General features: G+C 34.5%; 1 protein-coding gene, 1 non-coding gene and 1 pseudogene across 2 annotated transcripts; all 3 read left to right on the forward strand.

Annotated features, from left to right (window-relative positions):
* The first annotated feature begins 11,001 nt into the window (after positions 1-11,001).
* TRNAI-UAU (transfer RNA isoleucine (anticodon UAU)) lies at positions 11,002-11,075 on the forward strand. Its single transcript has one exon. It is a non-coding gene; the product is annotated as a tRNA-Ile (tRNA).
* A 1,449-nt stretch (positions 11,076-12,524) lies between these two features.
* Positions 12,525-13,444, forward strand: LOC133859666 (glutathione S-transferase U17-like; annotated as a pseudogene).
* Positions 13,445-16,724: 3,280 nt separating this feature from the next.
* On the forward strand, positions 16,725-20,667 carry LOC133861993 (uncharacterized). Its single transcript, XM_062297828.1, has 6 exons — positions 16,725-16,940; positions 17,090-17,172; positions 17,814-17,958; positions 19,146-19,247; positions 19,408-19,632; positions 20,281-20,667. Exons 1-6 carry the CDS (start codon positions 16,803-16,805, stop codon positions 20,395-20,397), a joined length of 810 nt encoding a protein of 269 aa, XP_062153812.1. The 5' UTR covers positions 16,725-16,802; the 3' UTR covers positions 20,398-20,667.
* The last annotated feature ends 29 nt before the right edge of the window (positions 20,668-20,696 follow it).

Genomic DNA, 20,696 nt, shown 5'->3' on the forward strand with positions numbered 1-20,696 from the left:
GCTTTACAATATCATTGGACTAATATTCATTAATATGTTGATGTCTTTTTTCTTCTTTTTTTTATAAATAAGAAACCAGAAAGTTTACAAAGATATCAAGAGATATATATAGCTTTACCTTGTCCCTGAGAAAGGGTAAGTAAGGTTGACAGAAGAACAACCACGAGAAAAACTGTCTTCTTCATCATCTTTTCTTGCTCTTTTTCTTTATACGCGTATTTGTCGAATGTTGTGTGGATGGATATTGAGCGTGGCGATCTATATATGCATGCGTCTAAACGGCTAATTATGGAGTAACAGCAATATCTAATAATTGCTACGTAGTAAAAGGATCTCCTCGGATTATTTCTAAAATAAGTTTAGGATTCTCTCTTTTATGTATTAATTACTTAATTGGTTATCATGATTCAGCAACATCTCAAGAAATGGAATAATACCATGAATATTGTGTCGATCTTCATCGGCTCTTGTTATCTTATAAGTCATTGTACGTATATATTCTTATATAATCAATACAAATCAATTTAATGTTTTGGTAATTAAGTAAGTACCTCAGTTTGCACTAACTATATATCAAATTTTGTTCCTGTTTATATGGCAAATAAATTAAGCTTAATTTTTTTAAGTTTACTTACCAGTTAATTTAGGAAAACCGAAACAAATTAATTGGCAAGACATTCCAATCACAACATACCTTTAGTGGATTTTGAATATCACACTGATTATATTAGGTGCTGGCCGGTACGTAGCATCCAAACATAAATTCATTTCCATATTAATATATATATACCAGAAGGTAAGATAATAAATTTTGTTTTAAGCCAAAAGAGTTTAACTATAATCGGTAAACATTCCCAAAACGTTTTTCGCTTCTCAACCACAAAACACACTTTTCATTCAAGTAGGCATGTACAAGCGGTACTTATGATTAGTGGTTATTAGCTCTACCCACTTCGCTTAGGTAGTTAATTAGCGGTTATTAAAACTTATAACTGGCGAATGATAATTTCTTTTTATATATGACCTTTTGGGCCTTCTTTAATATCTTTTTTGGGCTTATTTTAAATAATTTTGAACCTTTTTAAAATAATAAGAATTGATTCATTAATAATGCAGGATGTAATATGCAGAAAACTTAAGAGCTTTAAGGCAAATTACAAGACCCTTATAAAAAATAAATAAATAAACAACAATAACAACAAAAAAACTTACGCGTGGATGTGGAAATGTGTCATCCCCCACCAATAAGCTAGCCATTTTTATTAAAAGCCTCACCTCATCCCTTCATGCGTTTTTCCCCTCCAGCATAGGAAAAAAAAAAGCTATTGAATTAATGGCATTGTAATATCTTAATAAAGAAGATATGGATTAGTGAATTTTATTATGTATTATTAAACAGCTCTACAATGCTTATCTTATCAACTATGAATAAAATAAAATGATTCTTTTTTGGTAAACCTAATATAGCTATTATTATAATCACCGTGTTAGATATATTTTTTTTAAAAATGGCTCATATTTGAAAATGCTTAGTAATTCATATACTTATTGGGACCATGGACTTATTAATCCGCCTATGTAAATGTGGCAACACCACAATTATATAGAATTTTATGCATGTATGAAAGATGGTGAAGATGATCCATATGTCTGTTTAGGTATTGTGGATAAGGTTTGCTTGTGTCTTAGTTTATGGTAAATATCCCGAAAATGTCTATCTTATGGAATGTGCTTATAGTTAGGCATGTTCAAAGTACTTTTGGTGTATAGCTACTTATGCGTTGTGTGTGGCACTTTATTCTAGTGTTTTTTATATCATGTAAAGTACAATGTACAAATCAATATAATATAAAAGTCATAGTTTATGTTCTTATGTATTCTAAGAGGGTTATCTTTAAAATATATATATATTCCGCTATGAGATAAATGAACTCTAATGATATTAAGGTTGAGATAGTAGTGCTTAGTGTGAATTGGAGATTCACACTTTTTTCTACAAAATCCCATACCCATCAAGTGGTTCTTTGCAAAATCTAATCTTTTTTTGCTTCATTTCCTTTGGGCTTTGATGGTGAGGAAAATGATGGACGGAAGAGAGAGAAAGAGAGGTTTTACAGAGGAGGAAATGGAGGAGAAGCAATGATAGAGGGAAGAGACGTGGACAAAAATCTTAGAACAGATCTGAACCCTTCAATTATTTAGTTAAATCTGATCTATTCACTTTTTTTACAGCATGTGTGTTATAGTTAAAACTACAGCACACAAGCTGGATCCTACAGTTAGAGCATGTTTGGAATTGTGTTGGAAAGTATAGATTTTATATCAATAAAGGGCTTTTGAGAAAGAGCTTCATTTCCAGCTTTTCCCAAAAAAACGTTTTGACATTTTTTACAACATAAAAGTCAAATATGTACTTTTTGAGTTTTTTTTTACCAAACAGACTCATTTTTGCTTGGCCCACCTTTTAAAGTACTAAAAGTACTTTTTTAAGCTTTTTAACCAAACAAACTCTTAATCAGCATTTAGATGGCGTGCTCTATATATGAGAAGGTATGAGACTGTGAAGGATCAAGCCAGGCTAATGTTTGAGGATATTGAACCTAAGTTGTTGAGTTTCTTGCTTAAAATATTCAAGGGGAAATTTGAAGAATTTATTGACGTTTTATTCTTGAAATATTGTGCTCGATGTAAACCTAATGACCAATAATGATTACCTGTGCAAGGATGATTTACAGAGCTTATATTTTTAAAATTAGTTTAATTTTAATTATGTTATTTTGGAAAAATTATTTTACTCTATGATGTTATGAGGTTATTTGGAGAAGTTTGGTATGAATTTGGTATTTGATGTTTAGATTTTGGAGAGATTAGTATTTGCACTAGCAATGTATTGTTTGTAGTTTGTGAGGTATCTTGTATTAATAAGTATATATATATTTTCCGCTCCTTATTTATCCATAGTTAACGATAAAGAAGTCCTTGGGGCTTATTTACGTGGTAAATAAATCTTGGGGCTCAACTAATCCATATGTCTTGTGCTTAAATTATGTGCCCTGATTTTGTGTATTGTCTATCTAATCATCTACATTATGCTATCAGTTTGTAATGAATTGAAAAATGAGGAATATAATATATAATAGGCCAGGCAGAAGAAATATTTGGTGCTTGGATACATGTACACGTAATTATTTCTAGCTTTTTTGGGTAAAAAGTAGATGTAATTTTTAGTTTTTTAAGCAATGACATGCACTTAAGTAGTATTAGCGACCAATTGATACCGGTGACCGCGCGCAATTTTTGTCGTCGCAAATAGAAGACATTAACAACCCCTTATGTACGCGGTCGCTAATGGGTGACTTTATTTGGCCATAGATGTGGTCGCTAATAAAATGAGAAATGCATGTTAGAGTTGTTTATAATTGTTTTATTACATTTATGTTCTTTAAATGTACACTAGAATGAAGTCTAACATTCTTCCTAATAGAATAGTATTAGCGATGATTTTTGCCCACTTGTAATTAATTGTCGTCAATGTTCTATTTGCGATGGATACTAAAAACTAATAATACATTTTGGGTCAAACGACACTAATTGGCATCGTTTTACTGTTGAGACGGCGACTTCTATCATTGCTGATATTCGATCATACTTATTAGCAATACTCTTTTTGCTTTTAACCACAACTTTTGTGATTGTTAATGACCAAATTTCCTGTAGCGATCATGCTAGGAATTAATTAACTTCCCCATGAAAGTTAGAAAAATCTACTATTATTCGCTGTTACAAAACTTTTATTACCATCATGATCACGTACATTCATCAATCATGCACTGATATATCAAACAAGATCAGTACCGCAAACGATGAGGCATTTGCAAAGGCAAGTATTTGGCGTCGAAGCAGATTGGCATGTGCACTTCTGGGCCATTGACCTTGCTCCGTACCGATTCAAGAATTCAAGAGCACAGTCCAAACCGCCACGTGGACCGCATTGGCCCGGCTTAGTCAACTGTCCAGGGCAAAATTTGATTTGCCCTATATATATGTATACATCCCAAATACATGCCAGAATATATATATATACACGTTAGCTTTACAATATCATTGGACTAATATTCATTAATATGTTGATGTCTTTTTTCTTCTTTTTTTTATAAATAAGAAACCAGAAAGTTTACAAAGATATCAAGAGATATATATAGCTTTACCTTGTCCCTGAGAAAGGGTAAGTAAGGTTGACAGAAGAACAACCACGAGAAAAACTGTCTTCTTCATCATCTTTTCTTGCTCTTTTTCTTTATACGCGTATTTGTCGAATGTTGTGTGGATGGATATTGAGCGTGGCGATCTATATATGCATGCGTCTAAACGGCTAATTATGGAGTAACAGCAATATCTAATAATTGCTACGTAGTAAAAGGATCTCGGATTATTTCTAAAATAAGTTTAGGATTCTCTCTTTTATGTATTAATTACTTAATTGGTTATCATGATTCAGCAACATCTCAAGAAATGGAATAATACCATGAATATTGTGTCGATATTCATCGGCTCTTGTTATCTTATAAGTCATTGTACGTATATATTCTTATATAATCAATACAAATCAATTTAATGTTTGGGTAATTAAGTAAGTACCTCAGTTTGCACTAACTATATATCAAATTTTGTTCTTGTTTATATGGCAAATAAATAAAGCTTAATTTTTTTAAGTTTACTTACCAGCTAGCTAATTTAGGAAAACCGAAACAAATTAATTGGCATGACATTCCAACCACAACATACCTTTCGTGGATTTTGAATATCACACTGATTATATTAGGTGCCGGCCGGTACGTAGCTTCCAAACATAAATCCATTTCCTTTAATATATATATATATACCAGAGGGTAAGATAATAAATTTTGTTTTAAGCCAAAAGAGTTTAACTATAATTGGTAAACATTCCCAAAACGTTTTTCGCTTGTCAACCACAAAACACACTCTTCATTTAAGTAGGCATGTACCAGCGGTACTTATGATTAGCGGTCATTAGCTCTACCCACTCCGCTTAAGTAGTTAATTAGCGGTTATTTTATAACCGGCGGTTAGCGGTTATTAAAACCTATAACTCACAGTTGATAATCGTTTTTTATATATGAGCTTTTGGGCCTTCCTTAATATCTTTTTTAGGCTTATTTTAAATAATTTTGAACTTTTTTAAAATAATAAGAATTGATTCATTAATAATGATGTACTATGCATAAAACTTAAGAGCTTGAAGGCAAATTACAAGACCTTTAAAAAAAAAAAAAACAACAACAACAACAACAAAACTGACTAGTGGATGTGGAAATGAGTCATCCCCCACCAATAATCTAGCCATTTTCATTAAAAGCCTCACCTCACCCCTTCATGTGTTTTCCCCTCCAGCATAGGAAAAAAAAAAATGAGATGAGAAGAGACAAGAAAATGAGAGAGAGAGAGAGAGAGAGAGAGAGAAAGGATAGAAGGTAAAAGATTGACATGTGTCCCTTAGCTAGCATTAGGGGTGGGCATGGGGCGGGTTTCGGCATTTTTTGGCCTCGCCCCGCACCTTTGCGGGTTGGAAATTTCCAACCCGCAAACCACACTTTATAAAGAGGAACCGTGAGGTGCGGTTCACTGCGGGGTGGGTTTGTGCGGGGCGGGGATTGCGGGGCGGGGCGGGTATTTTGAGTGGCATTTACGTAATTTTGATTTTATTTTGTAAAAAATAAAAAATTCAAAAAAAATACTAGTTTTTTAAATAAAAAATTAAATTCATATTTCCATTCAAGAACATTTTCCATGGATTAGCCTTTTAAACTAAAAGCCCTATTAATTATAAGATAAAATTCTAAGAAACATCAACAAAGCATAATGAAAAATGACAAGAATAAAAAGCTATAATATTTCACTATTCCATGTCATCAATTTTCTTGTCTTTTCCAAAAGTAATGAAACGATTATTTCAAATAACAATACAATAAAAATGTGTACACTTTAACATCCCATAAAATTGAACCATAAAAATTGTATTTCTCACACAATGAAATGAGTCCACTAGTTAATAAACAACTAAACATGAAAAAATATAACAGTCAATTGGTTAGTAAACATGCAAAAATATAAAAGTGAACCAAAACAATTTAAAACAAAAGGAATGAGTGAATGAATGAATAGACGATTAGGTTTTCTTTCTTTCCCCCCCCCCCCCCCCCCCCCTTTTTTTTTTTTTTTTTTTTTTTTTCTCCTTCTTTGTGCGGGGCGGGGTGGGGCGGGGCGGGGACCCGCGTTTTTTAAAAGTCTAAACCCGCAACCCGCAACCCGCCCCGCATAAATTTCTCAAATTAGGATTCTAACCCGCAAAAAATTTCGAAAATCCGGTCTTCTGCGGGGCGGGGTGGGGCGGATGCTGCGGGGTGGGGCGGGTGCTGCGGGTTTTGCACACCCCTAGCTAGCATATATATAAAAAGCATATTTTTTTTAATAGCATGTATAAGAAAGCATGTGTTTAATTCTAATATGCTTAAAAGACACATGCATGTCACTATTAGTGACTACTTTTACACTATTAGCAACGACAAATTGCTAAAGACCTAATTTTTATTTTTATTTTTTTGGTGACAGCTGCTATATATATATATAATCACCTAAAAAACAATCAAGAGGCAAAAACAAAAAAAAAAAAAAAAAAATGTGAAGCACACATGTTTTTTTGACTATATAAACTTTATTTTTCGTGGAGTTGTTGATGTAGGAGCAAACAATACTGAATTAGTAGTTGAGTTGTTAGATATTGAATTAACTGCATTGAAATATCTTAATAAAGAAGATATGGACAAGAATGGAAAGAATCGTGCATTTTCTCTACAGGTATTTTGCTTTGTCTCAAAGTTTAAGGATATTTTTGTATTTTTATTTCTTTCTTTTTCTAGACCAAGTATTTTGCTTGGAAAATACTCAAACTTAGCCTATTTAAAAGCATGTATGTATTATTTTAAAGGGGTAATTACCTTTTTCCTCCATCAACTACCAGCCATTGTCAACATGGCCCCATGAACTGACACATCGACCAAAAGAGAGTATCCAACTACCAACTTTACATACTTTGCCCCCTTCCGTCAGTTTAATTCGTAAAAGACTTAAATACCCTAACTCAAATTCAAAAATGACATAAATGCCCTCAACTTTTTTAAACATATTAATTTTAATATTTTTTTATTAATTACTGTTAGAGGGCATTTTGGTCTTTAAACTAAAATTAACGCCCAAAAATGGAATATTCCGTCCAAGTTAACGTCATTCCCTGACGGAGGGGGGCAAAGTATGTAAAGTTGGTAGTTGGATGCTCTCTTTTGGTCGAGGTGCCAGTTCATGGGGGCATGTTGACAATGGCTGGTAGTTGATGGGGGAAAAAGGTAATTACCCCTATTTTAAATTTAAGTTTTGAAGTATCAATTAAATTTCAGCCTTTCATAGCAAGTCATTTCTCTGTTTGATCATTTGGGGCAACTAGGGTCTTTTGTTACATATGTAGTCCTTATTAGGTATTGGGTCTGTTAGGAAGTATTATCTATTAAGTTATTCAGTTCAGTAGTGTTTTATTGCTTTACTAGTTGTTTTATTAGTTTACTATTGTTATGTGAGTAGATGTCGATCTCATGTTTATCTTTTTATGTTCTTATTTGAATACAATTAGGTTTATCTCTTTTATCTAGAAATCTTGTCAACAGCAGGTTAGGCGGTTGAATTAGGAGTCAAATGAAAATTTTATTTCATGTGGTACTCTTTTTTCTATTGTATTTCGATTTTTTAAGTCCTGCTTTGTTATTGAATAAAAATAATCAATCAAATAAATTATCAAACATTGTGTCGTTTGTGAGTTCAGAGCACCTCTAATTGCTCATAAGAGGTCTAAGGTTCCTCGAAAATCCTATCATATCTATCATTCTTATTAAGTTCTCATACTACGTTACGTAAGCACGTAACATCTTTCTCTTCTCTATTTTTTATTTTCATATGTTCGTTTATTTAAAGTGCTTTCATATGTTTGAAAATGTTTTAAGGTGTAAAAATTGTTTTTACAAAATAAGTTGTCATCCAAAAATGAGTGCATATGCTCAACCATGAAATAAGGTTTCTAAAGTAAGAAATTTTCTATTTTAAGAAACTTTTCAAACAAGGAAAGTTTTTATACAAAGAAAGCAAGGCGTGACCATCACTATGTTTTCTATGCTAAGTACATGTAATAGTTTAATATATCAGCTAGCTGGCCAGGACGCAACCACATTCACAAGTATTGCCAAATCCTTGAAAGTTAGATGACACAATCTCATGAAACGGGATGTAATTGTATGCATGCAAGACCATATTATAAAAGTTAATTACAAAATAAATGTTTTAAATTTAGTAAGAAATGTCACGTTTTATTATACTTTACACGTATTATGTCAATATGCATTCCATGTTTCTTTTGTTATATGCTATGTTACAATTTTAATAAGTGTCTCAGGCATGGATCGATCGATTGGAAAAATCACTTGACTATTTAAGTTATGTTATGACAATTTTAATGTGTTTGAAGTTATACTTCAATTCCATAAAATTATTTTTCTTATGACATGTATAATAGTGATATATAGGTGCTTTAAATTTCCTAATAGGTAACCTTAGGCGCCTCTGAGACTTTAGGGTAAACGAACTTGATCAGCTTCTTGAGGCTAGGGGTGTACTTACTGTATGAAATAGTATATATATATATATATATAGCAAACATGTTAGGATTGTTGTCTTCCAATAAAAGCTCCAAAAGTCCACTATGAGTTGTTGGGTACATTAATTATCAAATATATAATATATTACTGCATCATCAATCACTTAGACAAGATCATGATGAGTTATTTGCTGCTTACAACCAATACTTTCATTACCATCAATCATGATCACATTCATCAATCAGCTAATGAAACAAGATCATGACGAACCAAAAGAGGCCTTAGTTTTATTCTCGGCAAAGGACACGGCAGTTGCAAAGGCGAGTATCAGGCTTAGAAGCAGGTTGGCAAGTGCACTTCTGGGGCATTCCGCTCGCTCCTTTCTGACGCAAGAATTCAAGAGCACACTCATAGCCGCCACGAGGACCGCATGTGCCCGTTGCAATAATCTGTGGTGCCGGGCAAAGTTCTGGTTGCACTATATATACATCCAAATACAATAAATATATAAATATTCAATGTTCATGTCTTTTTTTATAATTGAAGTAACAAAATATTTGAGAGGGTTTAATTAATAAAAAACAAAGATATCAAGATTTACCTTGTCCTTGAGACAGGGTAAGTAGACTTGACAAAATAACAACCACGAGAAACACTGCCTTCTTCATCATCTTCTCTCACTCTCTGATCTCTTTCTCTCTCTTCCTTTATACACGTATTTGTCGAATGCTGTGTGCATGGACGACATAGCAATTTATATGCGTCTAAAAGACTAATTATGGAGCACGTAACAGCTATCTAATGATAGCTACGTATAGAGTAAATATGACATTAATAACAATGCTTGAGATCTGCTCCAGTTATTTTGTAATGTCGCAACTGTTATTTTTAAAATTAGTCTTATTACTTTATTCAATCAAATTAAAAAAATGGAACAGATTGATCTAACAAAAAAATATAACAAATGCAAATATAGGAATTTAATTCTTCCATCCAAATTACATTAATGACTTGTCTAATTGCAACCTTGGCTAAATTAACCATAAGCAGCAAAGTTAGCCCCACGGTATGTATGGACAGTCTGCCAACAAGACAAAGAATTAAGGGCACTCCGTATATCATTGTATATACATCTAAATGTTAAAGTTGACAAAATTTGAATAAGTTAATTAATTTAAAGTTAATGGTTATAAACTTATTTGGTACTTCTCAAGAACCATCCCTAGCTAACTATCAAACATTACTCTTGTTTATATGGCAAATAAAGCTCAACAACATACCTAACTATCAAAGTTAACTAATTTCCTCTTGTTTAGGAAAACAGAATTAGGTCGGCAACATTCCAACCACAACATACCTTTCATGGATTTTGAATATATCACACTGAATAGGAGCCAGTCGTAGCCATCCTAAAAATGAAAGGGAGTGGCTCGTAGGGCACCCCCACGTCTATGGTGGCCTGCAAGCGACTCCAAAGATGGCTGGGGGTGGCTCGAAGAACACCCCCACCTCTGGGGTGGCCTTCAAGCCACCCCAATTCTATTTATTCTTATTATTAAAAAAAATTAAGTTTTAAATTTCTTTAATTTTTTATTTTTTTATATATTTTATTAAGAGTGACACATGTCATCATTTTATTAGCACAATAATGGAATCCGTCAAATATTTTAACAGAATTTGACTCAATTGAGTAAATTATTATTTTTTTTTTTGCATTTTTCTCAAAATTAAAAATTAAAAAAATAGAGAGTTGATTACGACCAACCCCAACGATCAAGAGAGGTGGCCGTGTGGCTAGCCCAAGCAAATATGGGTGGCCGCAATTCCCAACAAGATAAGGTGAATTGTATAACTGCCAGACAAGATAGAGGGTTGGGACGGCCGCGCGCACGGGCACCTAATTTTTTTCTCTCTATTCAAACCACCCCTAATTTATTTTATGTTTTGAAAACATTTTTCAATTTTTTTTTTTTTTTAACTTTTCAAAAATTCTAAAACAACATTTTTCAAAAATTTTACTAAACAAATTTCTTATATTAACCCACGGACAATAATTTTCAAAAAGTTTACCACCCACTCTTGTTATTGTGGACTTTTACCACCTTCTGGACTATATTATCCTACATCCTACATATTGCAAATATCATAAATAACCCTGAAATAATAATTCAGGTACGACTAAGAGTATGGGCGGGCTCCTAATATTTAACTTAATTGCTATGGAAAATTGTAGAAGATCAAACCAATCCGTACAGATAAAGCTTTTCAATCCTCTGTAACAGATGGTCCCGTAGCTCAGTTGGTTAGAGCGTTGGTCTTATGAGCCGAAGGTCGCGGGTTCGAGCCCCGCCGGGACCAACTGGCCTTCGATTTAGTCAATATTTGGGAAAACGATCTTTTACTCCATCAACCCCAATTTTCTTTTTGGTGTGATGGAAGTGAATTAAGCTGATCTTTTTTATCCTTTACAGCAAGACCTCCCTTTCACAAGCATTAATCTATATAGATTGGGTTCTTTTTCTACACAGTTTCTTGTTTTTGTTTTTCTCTTTTCTCGGTGACCAAACAAACTGGTTCAGTACTCGTAGTTGGGACTTGTTTACAACGTACAAGCTACGTTTTTTGTGCTGTCAGAAATGGATCGAGATTTCATGAATTACTTATTAAAAGCAATTGCAGATTTTTGAACTTAATCTAACGGTTAAAAAAATAGTAAAAAATAACGTGAAATTAAGTTGCATGCGTGCTCCGATCCTAAGAAGACTTGAAGAGCAAAGAGCTGCTGAAGACTCAAGTTATATAGAGACGTTGGGCATTAAACGTTGAGGAAAATGGATAAACGGTCGTGATGGGAGGATAGAGATGATCGGTGTAACGGTCAAAGAAATTAAGAGGCGTTTTGAACGAGGAAATAATTAATTAATGCAGCCATGCAGGTTGGTGGAAATGATTAATGGAGGTAGTGTTAGGAAATAAATCATATTTCTCGTATCTAATATTATAAGCGAAATATAATAAAGAATAACAAGCAATCATCTATCGGAAAAAAAAAAAAAAAAACAAGCAATCACAAGCATAAAAATTTACGTATTCCACCACTTAAAGCTTTGTTAACTGATTTGCAGAAAAGTTTTAATATTTCTTCATAAACAATACAAGTAGAAGTCAATATATACAACACATAATCCTAAAAAGTAGAAGAAACTATTAAATACGACTTTCAACTGAGTCAAAACTCTTTTCAACCGTAGAGCTTTCGACATCAAACCGGATCATGCAAGTACAAATTAAATAGGGTCAAACACAAATCAGACTCTACATAGCCAAACGGGTAGGTGGGTGGATGAAAGTGAGTAGGCGGCGGGGGATGGTCCCGCGATGGTTGAAACTTTCATACAAATTAAATCAACTTTCCAATTTGACATAAATTTTATACAAATTAAATCAACTTTTTAACTGAATGTGTATTTTTTTCGCATATTTTTTTAATAACTTAAATAACACGTATTGCTTTTTAAAGATAGTTTGCATGAATTTCTTAAAAACTAGTTTGTTCGTAAAAAATTTATGTTCCGATAAGCGTGGACGGATCTGATCACCCCTAGTTTCATACGTCAGAAAATAAAAACAATGCAATGATCACATGCACTAGGCACCTGATCTCTTACTTGCCATCTTCACACGCATATCCTGATCAGAACTTATTTCATTCACTATCTGATGTTTATTCTCACACACACACAAACGCTTAGGAGCAGATCATCTTATTCATCCAAAAAAAAAAAAAAACGAAGCATATCCTCTTGCATGGCCAAAATTGAAGTGAAGCTTCTGGGTGCATGGACGAGACCATATGTGATGAGGGCCTATTGATGTATATAGCACGTGTTTTTGCTTAATTCTTATCTGTATTTCTGTTATACAGCTGTCAGTTAATTAGAAGATAGTTAGGCACGTGTAAGCTGTTGAGTATGAGTTTCTTTTTTTCTTTTTTTTTGAACATGAGTATGAGTTTCTTGAACAGACGTTTGGTTCCGAGAGCCAGCTTCTTCTCCAATACAACCCTGTCTACAAGAAAATCCCGGTTCTCATCCATGCCGACAACCCCATCTGCGAGTCCCTTCTGATTGTTGAATACATGACGACGTCTGGACCTCCGCTCCCTCCATCCTCCCTTCTCATCCTTCGGATCGTGCTTTTCAACGATTTTGGGCTGCCTATGTTGACGACAAGATACTCATTTCTTTGATTGGTCCCCTTGGCTCCCTATGTGTTGGATGTCGTGCGCAATATCGCTAATAACATTCTCTGTATGTATAATTGGCTACAGCTAGACTAGTTGAATTTATGTGTTATTTGGGCAGCTTATCATTTTTCACTCGTAAGTCGTAATGAAAATTGAAATATATCGATGCAGTTCTTTCCGGCTATAGGAGCCATTCTGGGTGCCCAGGGAGAGGAAGCGAGGAAGGCGTTGTTGGAGCAAGTGTGTGAAGGGCTTGCGCAGTTGGAGGAAGCCTTTGGGATTCGAAGTGTAGCAAAGGGAAGGCCTTCTTCGGTGGAGATCGAACTGGGTTCCTCGATATTGCTTTTGGGTGCTTCTTGGGGTGGCTGAGGGCGACTGAGAGGATGCTGCTGTTAAAGCTGTTATGCCAGACACCCACAAACTTGTGGAGTTTGCTAAGCTTCTTACGGCCAAAATGAGAGGATCAGCTCCTCCTAAGTAATAAGGTTTCTGTGAACAACTTAGTTTCAGGTTGATCACAGAAGGATCCAGTTGATGCCCTCTATAACGTTCAACTAATTAGTTTCAGGTTGATCGATCACAGAAGGAGTTGATGCCCTCTATAACGTTCCTTTTGCTAGAAATGGCCTTTTTCTTTATGTGGTGACTGAAAATCTTGGTGAAGAATAATAATAAAGTGTGAACCCACCGGCCAATTGATATGTTCGATCTTTAACTCTTATTATGTTTTGGGTTTCATAGGGAGCAGCTGAACTCCCTTTTTTTTCTTTTTTTCTTTTTTTTTTTCCTTTTTTTTTTAGGGAAAATTTAAACTTTCATTAATCATTCAGAGAAGGTACAAATCACCACCAACTGGTTTACACAGAACAACACCATCAAGGTGTGTACCCCAAACTGAGCCAAGCTTAGACCAATACAACAACAAACAAGAAAACCACCCAAAACGAAGCTACAACCGGAAGAAGAATGCCTCCCAACATCAACCACCAAAAGCCACTGGATGCCACCGAACCACAGCAAAAGGAACGAAGCGTGGCCTTCATGCGTGTCCCAAAATGACAATATAACCTAGCACGTGAGGGCTAGCGCCGAACACTAATCATCTTTCCAGCCATAGAAAACAGCAACAAGACCAGAAGACCCCGACGACATAAGCTGAGAAGCGCGTGTAGATCAGAGGATAGCGGATTAATACAGATCTGGCCTAACGACATGCTTAAAACGTTGAGGAACGGCCAACGCTGTCACCGATGGCACTAGTAGAGCACCACTCCTCCTTCAGCACCTCACTAGGTGTTTTCCTGTCATAAAACAAAGAAAAAACAAACAAAACAAAACTCCCATAGTCCAAAAGAACTAGAAGGGGCACTACCACCGGATCTAAACTAGGGGGACAAAAACCACCACACAACCCTAATGGTTGGGAAACTTCTAGCCTCCATTGGAAAATCAGGGAGGAAACAAAACCCCCTTAGCCCAACAAAGCTAAGAGGAAGAAAACAGAAACTGGGAAGGAGTCATGAAGCCTCCTCCTGGCAAGAAAGGCCAAAGATGAAAAAAGATTTTTCTTAGAGAGAGAGGCTTTGGTTTTTAAAGAGAGAGAGAGAGATGACGTTTGTTGGGTTTTTAATATATATAGCTGAACTCCCATTAAAAAGCTATCATACTCTGTTATTTTAAGTTCAAATATGAGGGTACTACAATTTTCTTACTAGGAGTTTATAATTTGTGAAATAATTTGGAATGTATGGTTAAGATTGAAGTCGGCCACTAATTAACTAAATTCAAAAGTTAATATTTTACCTAATCATTTTACCAATTATAAAGTACTACATTAGTTTAAACTTTACCATAGAATAAAGCAAGTAGTAGTACTGAAATAAAGTACTATTATGTTAAGGAGTAATGCTACATATCATCCCCTTGTTCTCCTTTTGTCCCCCCAAAATTGATGTGACTCTTAAAATCACCATTAAATTTTTGATATATCACTCTTGAATTTTGATCCAATTGTGATTTTAAGAGCCACATCAATTTTGGGAGGACAAGGGCCGGAGATGATGTGTAGCATTACTCTATGTTAATAGTCAATAGGAATCTAGTATTGTTATGGGTTAATTAGGAGTCCTGATAGTTGTTGGGAAAATTATTATTCTCCAAAGCCCGAGCAAGACCATGACCGAATTAGTGGGCCCAATTGATTCAACCTGCCCGAATTAAGCAAGGCCCATGAACACCCGGTCGGTCATCACGGTCTTGGGACATCATTGTCTCGAGAACACGAGAAGGACATAATGAGTATTCATATCTAATTGGTCCCAGGAATGGCTTTCTCGAGATCACCACATGGCGATATGGATGAAACATGCTGAAATGTTTCATCCTGATATTACGGTCAGGATTCATGGGATAAGATTTGATTGATAATCCCTAAAAAGGCGCAGATGGATTATATCTCAGATTTCCCAAAATAAACCCTTATCCCACCAGAGATGGGATAAGAGACCAGTTTGAACTCAGCTGAAAGACAGTCCTACCTGAACTGGACTCTTCCAGAGATAAGATCTAATCTCATACAATCTGGGATTAGAATCCTAATTGGACTATACACTCCAACTGTATCAAAACTACATGCCTATAAATAGGCTGCTACCCAGGTATTAAATCTCTCTGATCTCTCTGATATTCATGTGCTCTCAATACTCCTTGAAATTTGTCTATAGAATTTGATTTAGGTATCAGAGTGGAATCCCTTATTTTGCAAATTGTTGGAGAAAGCGAATTAAAAGGCAACACATCACTATACTGGAAATTGTACCAATAGTAGTAATTGTTAAGAAAAACTCCACTTACCCCCACTCCTGTGAAGTGTCAAGAGATTTATAATCGTAATCTCGAATTATCAAAATTTATAATGTCAGTATCTTATGTTTCAATCCCTTTTAATTTCACTCCTACTGTTAGGGTTTAGGATTAAATCAAACAGTAAAGAGGTGAAATGTCTCTTATACCACTGTACAATTTATAAAAAATACAAATTTACCCTTAATTAAAAAAAACCAAAAAAGGTAAAACATAAACATAAAAAAAACAAAAAAAAAAAACACACACACGCACACAACAACTAAATATCCCCACAGGTCTAGTTTTTTTCAAGTCGTGGGTCACCAGACCCATGGTATGGCCGAACCACTCCCCACCGAATGAATCAGCCACCCCCCAAGCATTTTTTTGGACCCAGGGGTGGTAAATCACCCCTTCTCTCAATCTCTCTTTTATATTTTTATTTAATTCTTAATTCTGAATTTTTATTTATTTTTTAATGTCTTTTTTTAGTTCTCAATTTTTGTAATTTTTTTTAGTTGAGGGTTTTTTTTTTCTTTATCAAGATTTAACGTCTAAAAAATGCATATTTTGTCTGATTTAACAAAATTTCCTAGCGACAAAGTTTTTTGTACCAAAATAATAGTTTAATGTGGCCAAGTATGACAGGTGTCGTTTCTAGGAGCAACTTATAAATTATTGTAGTTCATGAGAAAAAAGATATTTAACCTTATTAAAAAAAAAAAAAAAAAAAGGCAATTTAGGCCTTTTCGTAATGAGAAATGCTAAAATATTTACTATATGTGATCCGTCTGTGCTAATATGGCATTTGTTTTTTAAAAAAAAATAAAATAAAATAAAATTACAGCTTAATTTCAACATAAAATCTTAAACATTTGCCTACTATTGGAGATGCTCTTAGACTCGCCCAAAAAAAAAAAAAAAAAAGACGCAACCAAACGAAACAGGCTTTGACTTGAAGAACCAATTTCTTCGCATCACACAAAACTTGTGTGATGGAAGTGAAGCTAAGCCAAAGACGAGACCTTCTTCCTCTTCCGAAACTCCTTCCAAAACCATTCTTCCCTTCTCATAGCTTTTCTATCATTTACAGTAAGAGTTCCATTCACAAGCACTTTAGAGGCCTTGCTCAGGTACAATCTATACTGGTTTCTTTCCTTTCGTTTCTCTAAGTTTTTTTCTGTTCTTTTCTTTTCTTGCTGACCGTAGACGGTGACACTGACAAATTTGTTCATACTGTACTTGAGACGTTTATACCAAGCTATGTATTTTGTGCTGTCAGAAATGGAGGTTTCGGATTCAGGAGATGTTGAAGGTTGAACACCCCACCAACTCCAAGCACTACTTCGTTCATGTTGTCAAAGAGTAATGGCAAAGATTATGAATTTTATTTCGTTTTCTTGCTGCCAACCAATCTCATTTGCATTTGAAACATGCCCATTTCAGGGTCTCATTTGGGTTTTTGGCTGCGTTTGAGACATGTCCCTTTTGGGTTTTGTTCGGAATTAATGCTCTCTCTGTTTGTGGGTTTTGTGGTGATGGATCTTGCTGACTAGTAGAGCGAATAGGTAGATGATTTCCAGATTTTAGAATGCATGCCACACTTGAATTCTTCTGAAATTTACTTTGGCTGCAAAATCTAAGAACTTTATCAAATAACTCAAAAAATTGAAGGTCATTGTTTAATTAGTTTTATACATATAAATTTCAAATGCAGTGAAACTTATGGCTATATGGTTTGAATTGGTTGGTAAGAAATGGAATTGGAAATGATAGAAAGTTTGGAATTTTTTTTGGGTTTCAGTCTTTTGGTTATATTGGCTAACAAATGTGTAAAAGAATGTCAAAATTTTGAGGCAAACTAATTAATATGTTGGAAGTTGGATGACTTCATAAAATTTGCAATTTGGACAAAGTCAAGAACTGAAAAGCAATTGCAAATTTTTGAACTAATATAACACTGCTTGGGATCATAATTAGTTCTACTTAAATAATGTGATTGGCAGGGGTGAAACTTTGTCTTCAATTTCAAAGCAGTATGGGATTTCAATATATGCAATTGCCGCTGCTAATAAGACTATACTGGACATTGACCTTGTCTTTGAGGGGCAGCACATTAACATTCCTTCTGCTACAGGAGATACTCAAGTGGTGAGCATGACTATCGGATCATTATAGAGTTACTCTGACTGTTTGTTTATTATCATAACTATGGTATAATTTTTTCTATGATGTATGACTGATTTATGTACATCGTGTACTTTATTTTTTTTTATACCCAAGTCCAATGCAATAGAGTCCTCACCCTACTGAAGCTTCCATTTTATCCCTCCCCCCCTTCCCAGCTTCCTCTGCTAAAGGAAGCGCACAGTCATGGAGCTGCCCTAAATATGTTCCTGATATATTTTCTTTTTTTATGAATTTACTAAGTATGGTTTGTTATTAATTTAATGGGGAAAAGATTTTTTTTTTTTTTTTTGAGTAATGTAATTGAAAAATGCGAGTTGCTAAGCTGATAAGAAATTATTGATTTAATCATTTAATTAATATTATGACATTCTCCCTCACGTGTGGGCTCAAATTCTCCCTTAATAAGTGAAGTACAACACGTGGAATATTTAATTGAAATGGAGAGTGAATTGACGAGGAGACAAGATTCGAACTCAGGATCTTTGGTCTAATACATGTTACATCAGCACTTATTCCAAAAGTTTAAGCTGATAGGAAATGATTGATTTAATCATAATTAATATTCTAACAAAGTTTAAGTTGCAAAGGTGTAATTTTGAGCTGTTTAGATGTGAACCTGTTTAAAGTGCATGCCTCAAGATAATGCTTAATCCTCATGCGATATCATCTATTATTGTAATACTGACATGAACTGCAAATAAATTAAGTAATATATATATATATATATATATATGTATATAGATGAGAAATACATACGAGTTGGGATATATAATTTTGACTCACAATTGCTAATCAGCAATGAATCTCAGTTCTGATGTTATTGACAAATGCCTACAAAGTCAGCCTTGAGTATGCGGTCTGCATCATGGAAAATTTAACTCTAAGAAACTGAGGTATGAGGCATTTTTTTTACCCACCCCTCTTAACTCCTAACCCTTGACGTGCCTCTCTGATATCAAATGCTCGAGTAACTATGTATTGAACATCCCTGAAAAGTGTAATATACTTATATCAATTGTCGATATGTAAACCTTCTTGAACTTGGTGGTAGATTTTCCAAATAGTTTTGAGTTTTGACGTTGTTGGCTTTTGAAACTGCGAGCCGTTTTTGTTCTGATCATTGACAGACTGGGATGAATTGGTTACAGGCCTTTAAATTGCTGCAAAATCATCTAGGTTCTTTGAATATCTTGGATGGGCTTCTAGAGCACAAGAGTTTCATTGCGCTATCCTCCCACTCTTTCCCACATGTAAGTACATCTTTTTATAGTTTTGCAGCCTACTTTTACTGTAATTTGTTTTTTCTTTCTTTGATAGGTTTGTACTGTTATCAGTCATGTTCTAAGGACTTTTGCTTAACAAGTTGTTGAATACTAGTGACCTCAGCATGCTTGTGCATTTTATTATCAGGTTAAAACAACTGGTTATTTTCTAGTTCTGGTTCCACTTTTAGCATTTTGCATTAGATGCATAATTGCTGCCTTTTACACTAGAGCTGCTGGAGAGTTGAGATCTCAAGTTGCGAGTGAATCAGAGGGACACCATCCTGGGCGTAGAAGCATGCGGTGGAAATCTGCCCTGAGTGACATAAGAGAAACAGATGATTTGGATGCTGAGTCAAGTCCACATTCCTATGTAAGCACTTGGTATATTGCTGTTGAAAATCTCAACATCTATCTCCCCTTAACTCGTGAGAGTGACTAGGTTGTATTATGCTTGGGGTCTTGATTCTAGTGACTATGATGGAGGATTAGTCTATAGGCTAAATCATTAGAATAAAGTACTGCTTTAGAAGATTTTGTGCTAGAGATTGAAATTTTGCTTGTTAGAAAACCCACTGCATGCTTGGAGCTTAAAAATACTTCTACTATCACTTCTAAAATGGGACCAGATAATAAATTACATATTACATAATCTGTTTTTTTTTTTTTTCAGGTTTTTTAATTATGGGTTATATTTAGGCTTCATTGACTCGTTAATGACCCTAAGCTTACTGATGCTCATCTAGTGCCCTTAGAAACATTTCTCTCTGAAAAACTTAAATACTACTGCTTTGTTCTGGGTTATAGGAATTTTATCTTTTAGTGTGTTAATAATTTCAGAATCTTATAGGTATTTTTGCAATGCTAAGGTTGTGACATTGACAATTTGCTTTCTTTTACCCCTTTTTTTCTATAAGCAAATGTAAGTTAATTGTTTTTATAGCTCATATAATTCAAGACTCAAGGTTGAAGTACCAGCTTTTGCATCTCTAAACAGAAATTTATTAATCTTGGTTTGCAGAGCCATTCAGATGATCAATCTAAAGCTTCTTTCGAAGAGGTGTCACATGCTGACAGCAAGCTTGAACAGGATTACCAGAAATTTCTATCAGAATGTGGAATGAGTGAATGGGGTTAATGGCGTGGAGGTTCTCCCGAATAAACCATTCTGGCGCATTAATTTCACTGCCATTACAAATATGGACTTCCTCATCCATTAATCTTCTATGATGAGCCAAGCTATGGAATCCCAAATAGAGCAGTAGCATGAACCTCTTGTTTGTGTTTTTTCTTCTTTTCTTTTTCTTTTTCTTTTTCTTTTTCATAGATATTCTTTTCTTTTTCAATTGTGCAGGTTTTAGATATAATGTAAATTATATTGCTAGGATATTGGATAAGATTTCAAATTCTTTACATTTTTTCAGCCCGAGTTGTTTA

The sequence above is a fragment of the Alnus glutinosa genome, chromosome 2 (genome assembly GCF_958979055.1).
Source record: "Alnus glutinosa chromosome 2, dhAlnGlut1.1, whole genome shotgun sequence".
Classification (NCBI taxonomy): Eukaryota; Viridiplantae; Streptophyta; class Magnoliopsida; order Fagales; family Betulaceae; genus Alnus; species Alnus glutinosa.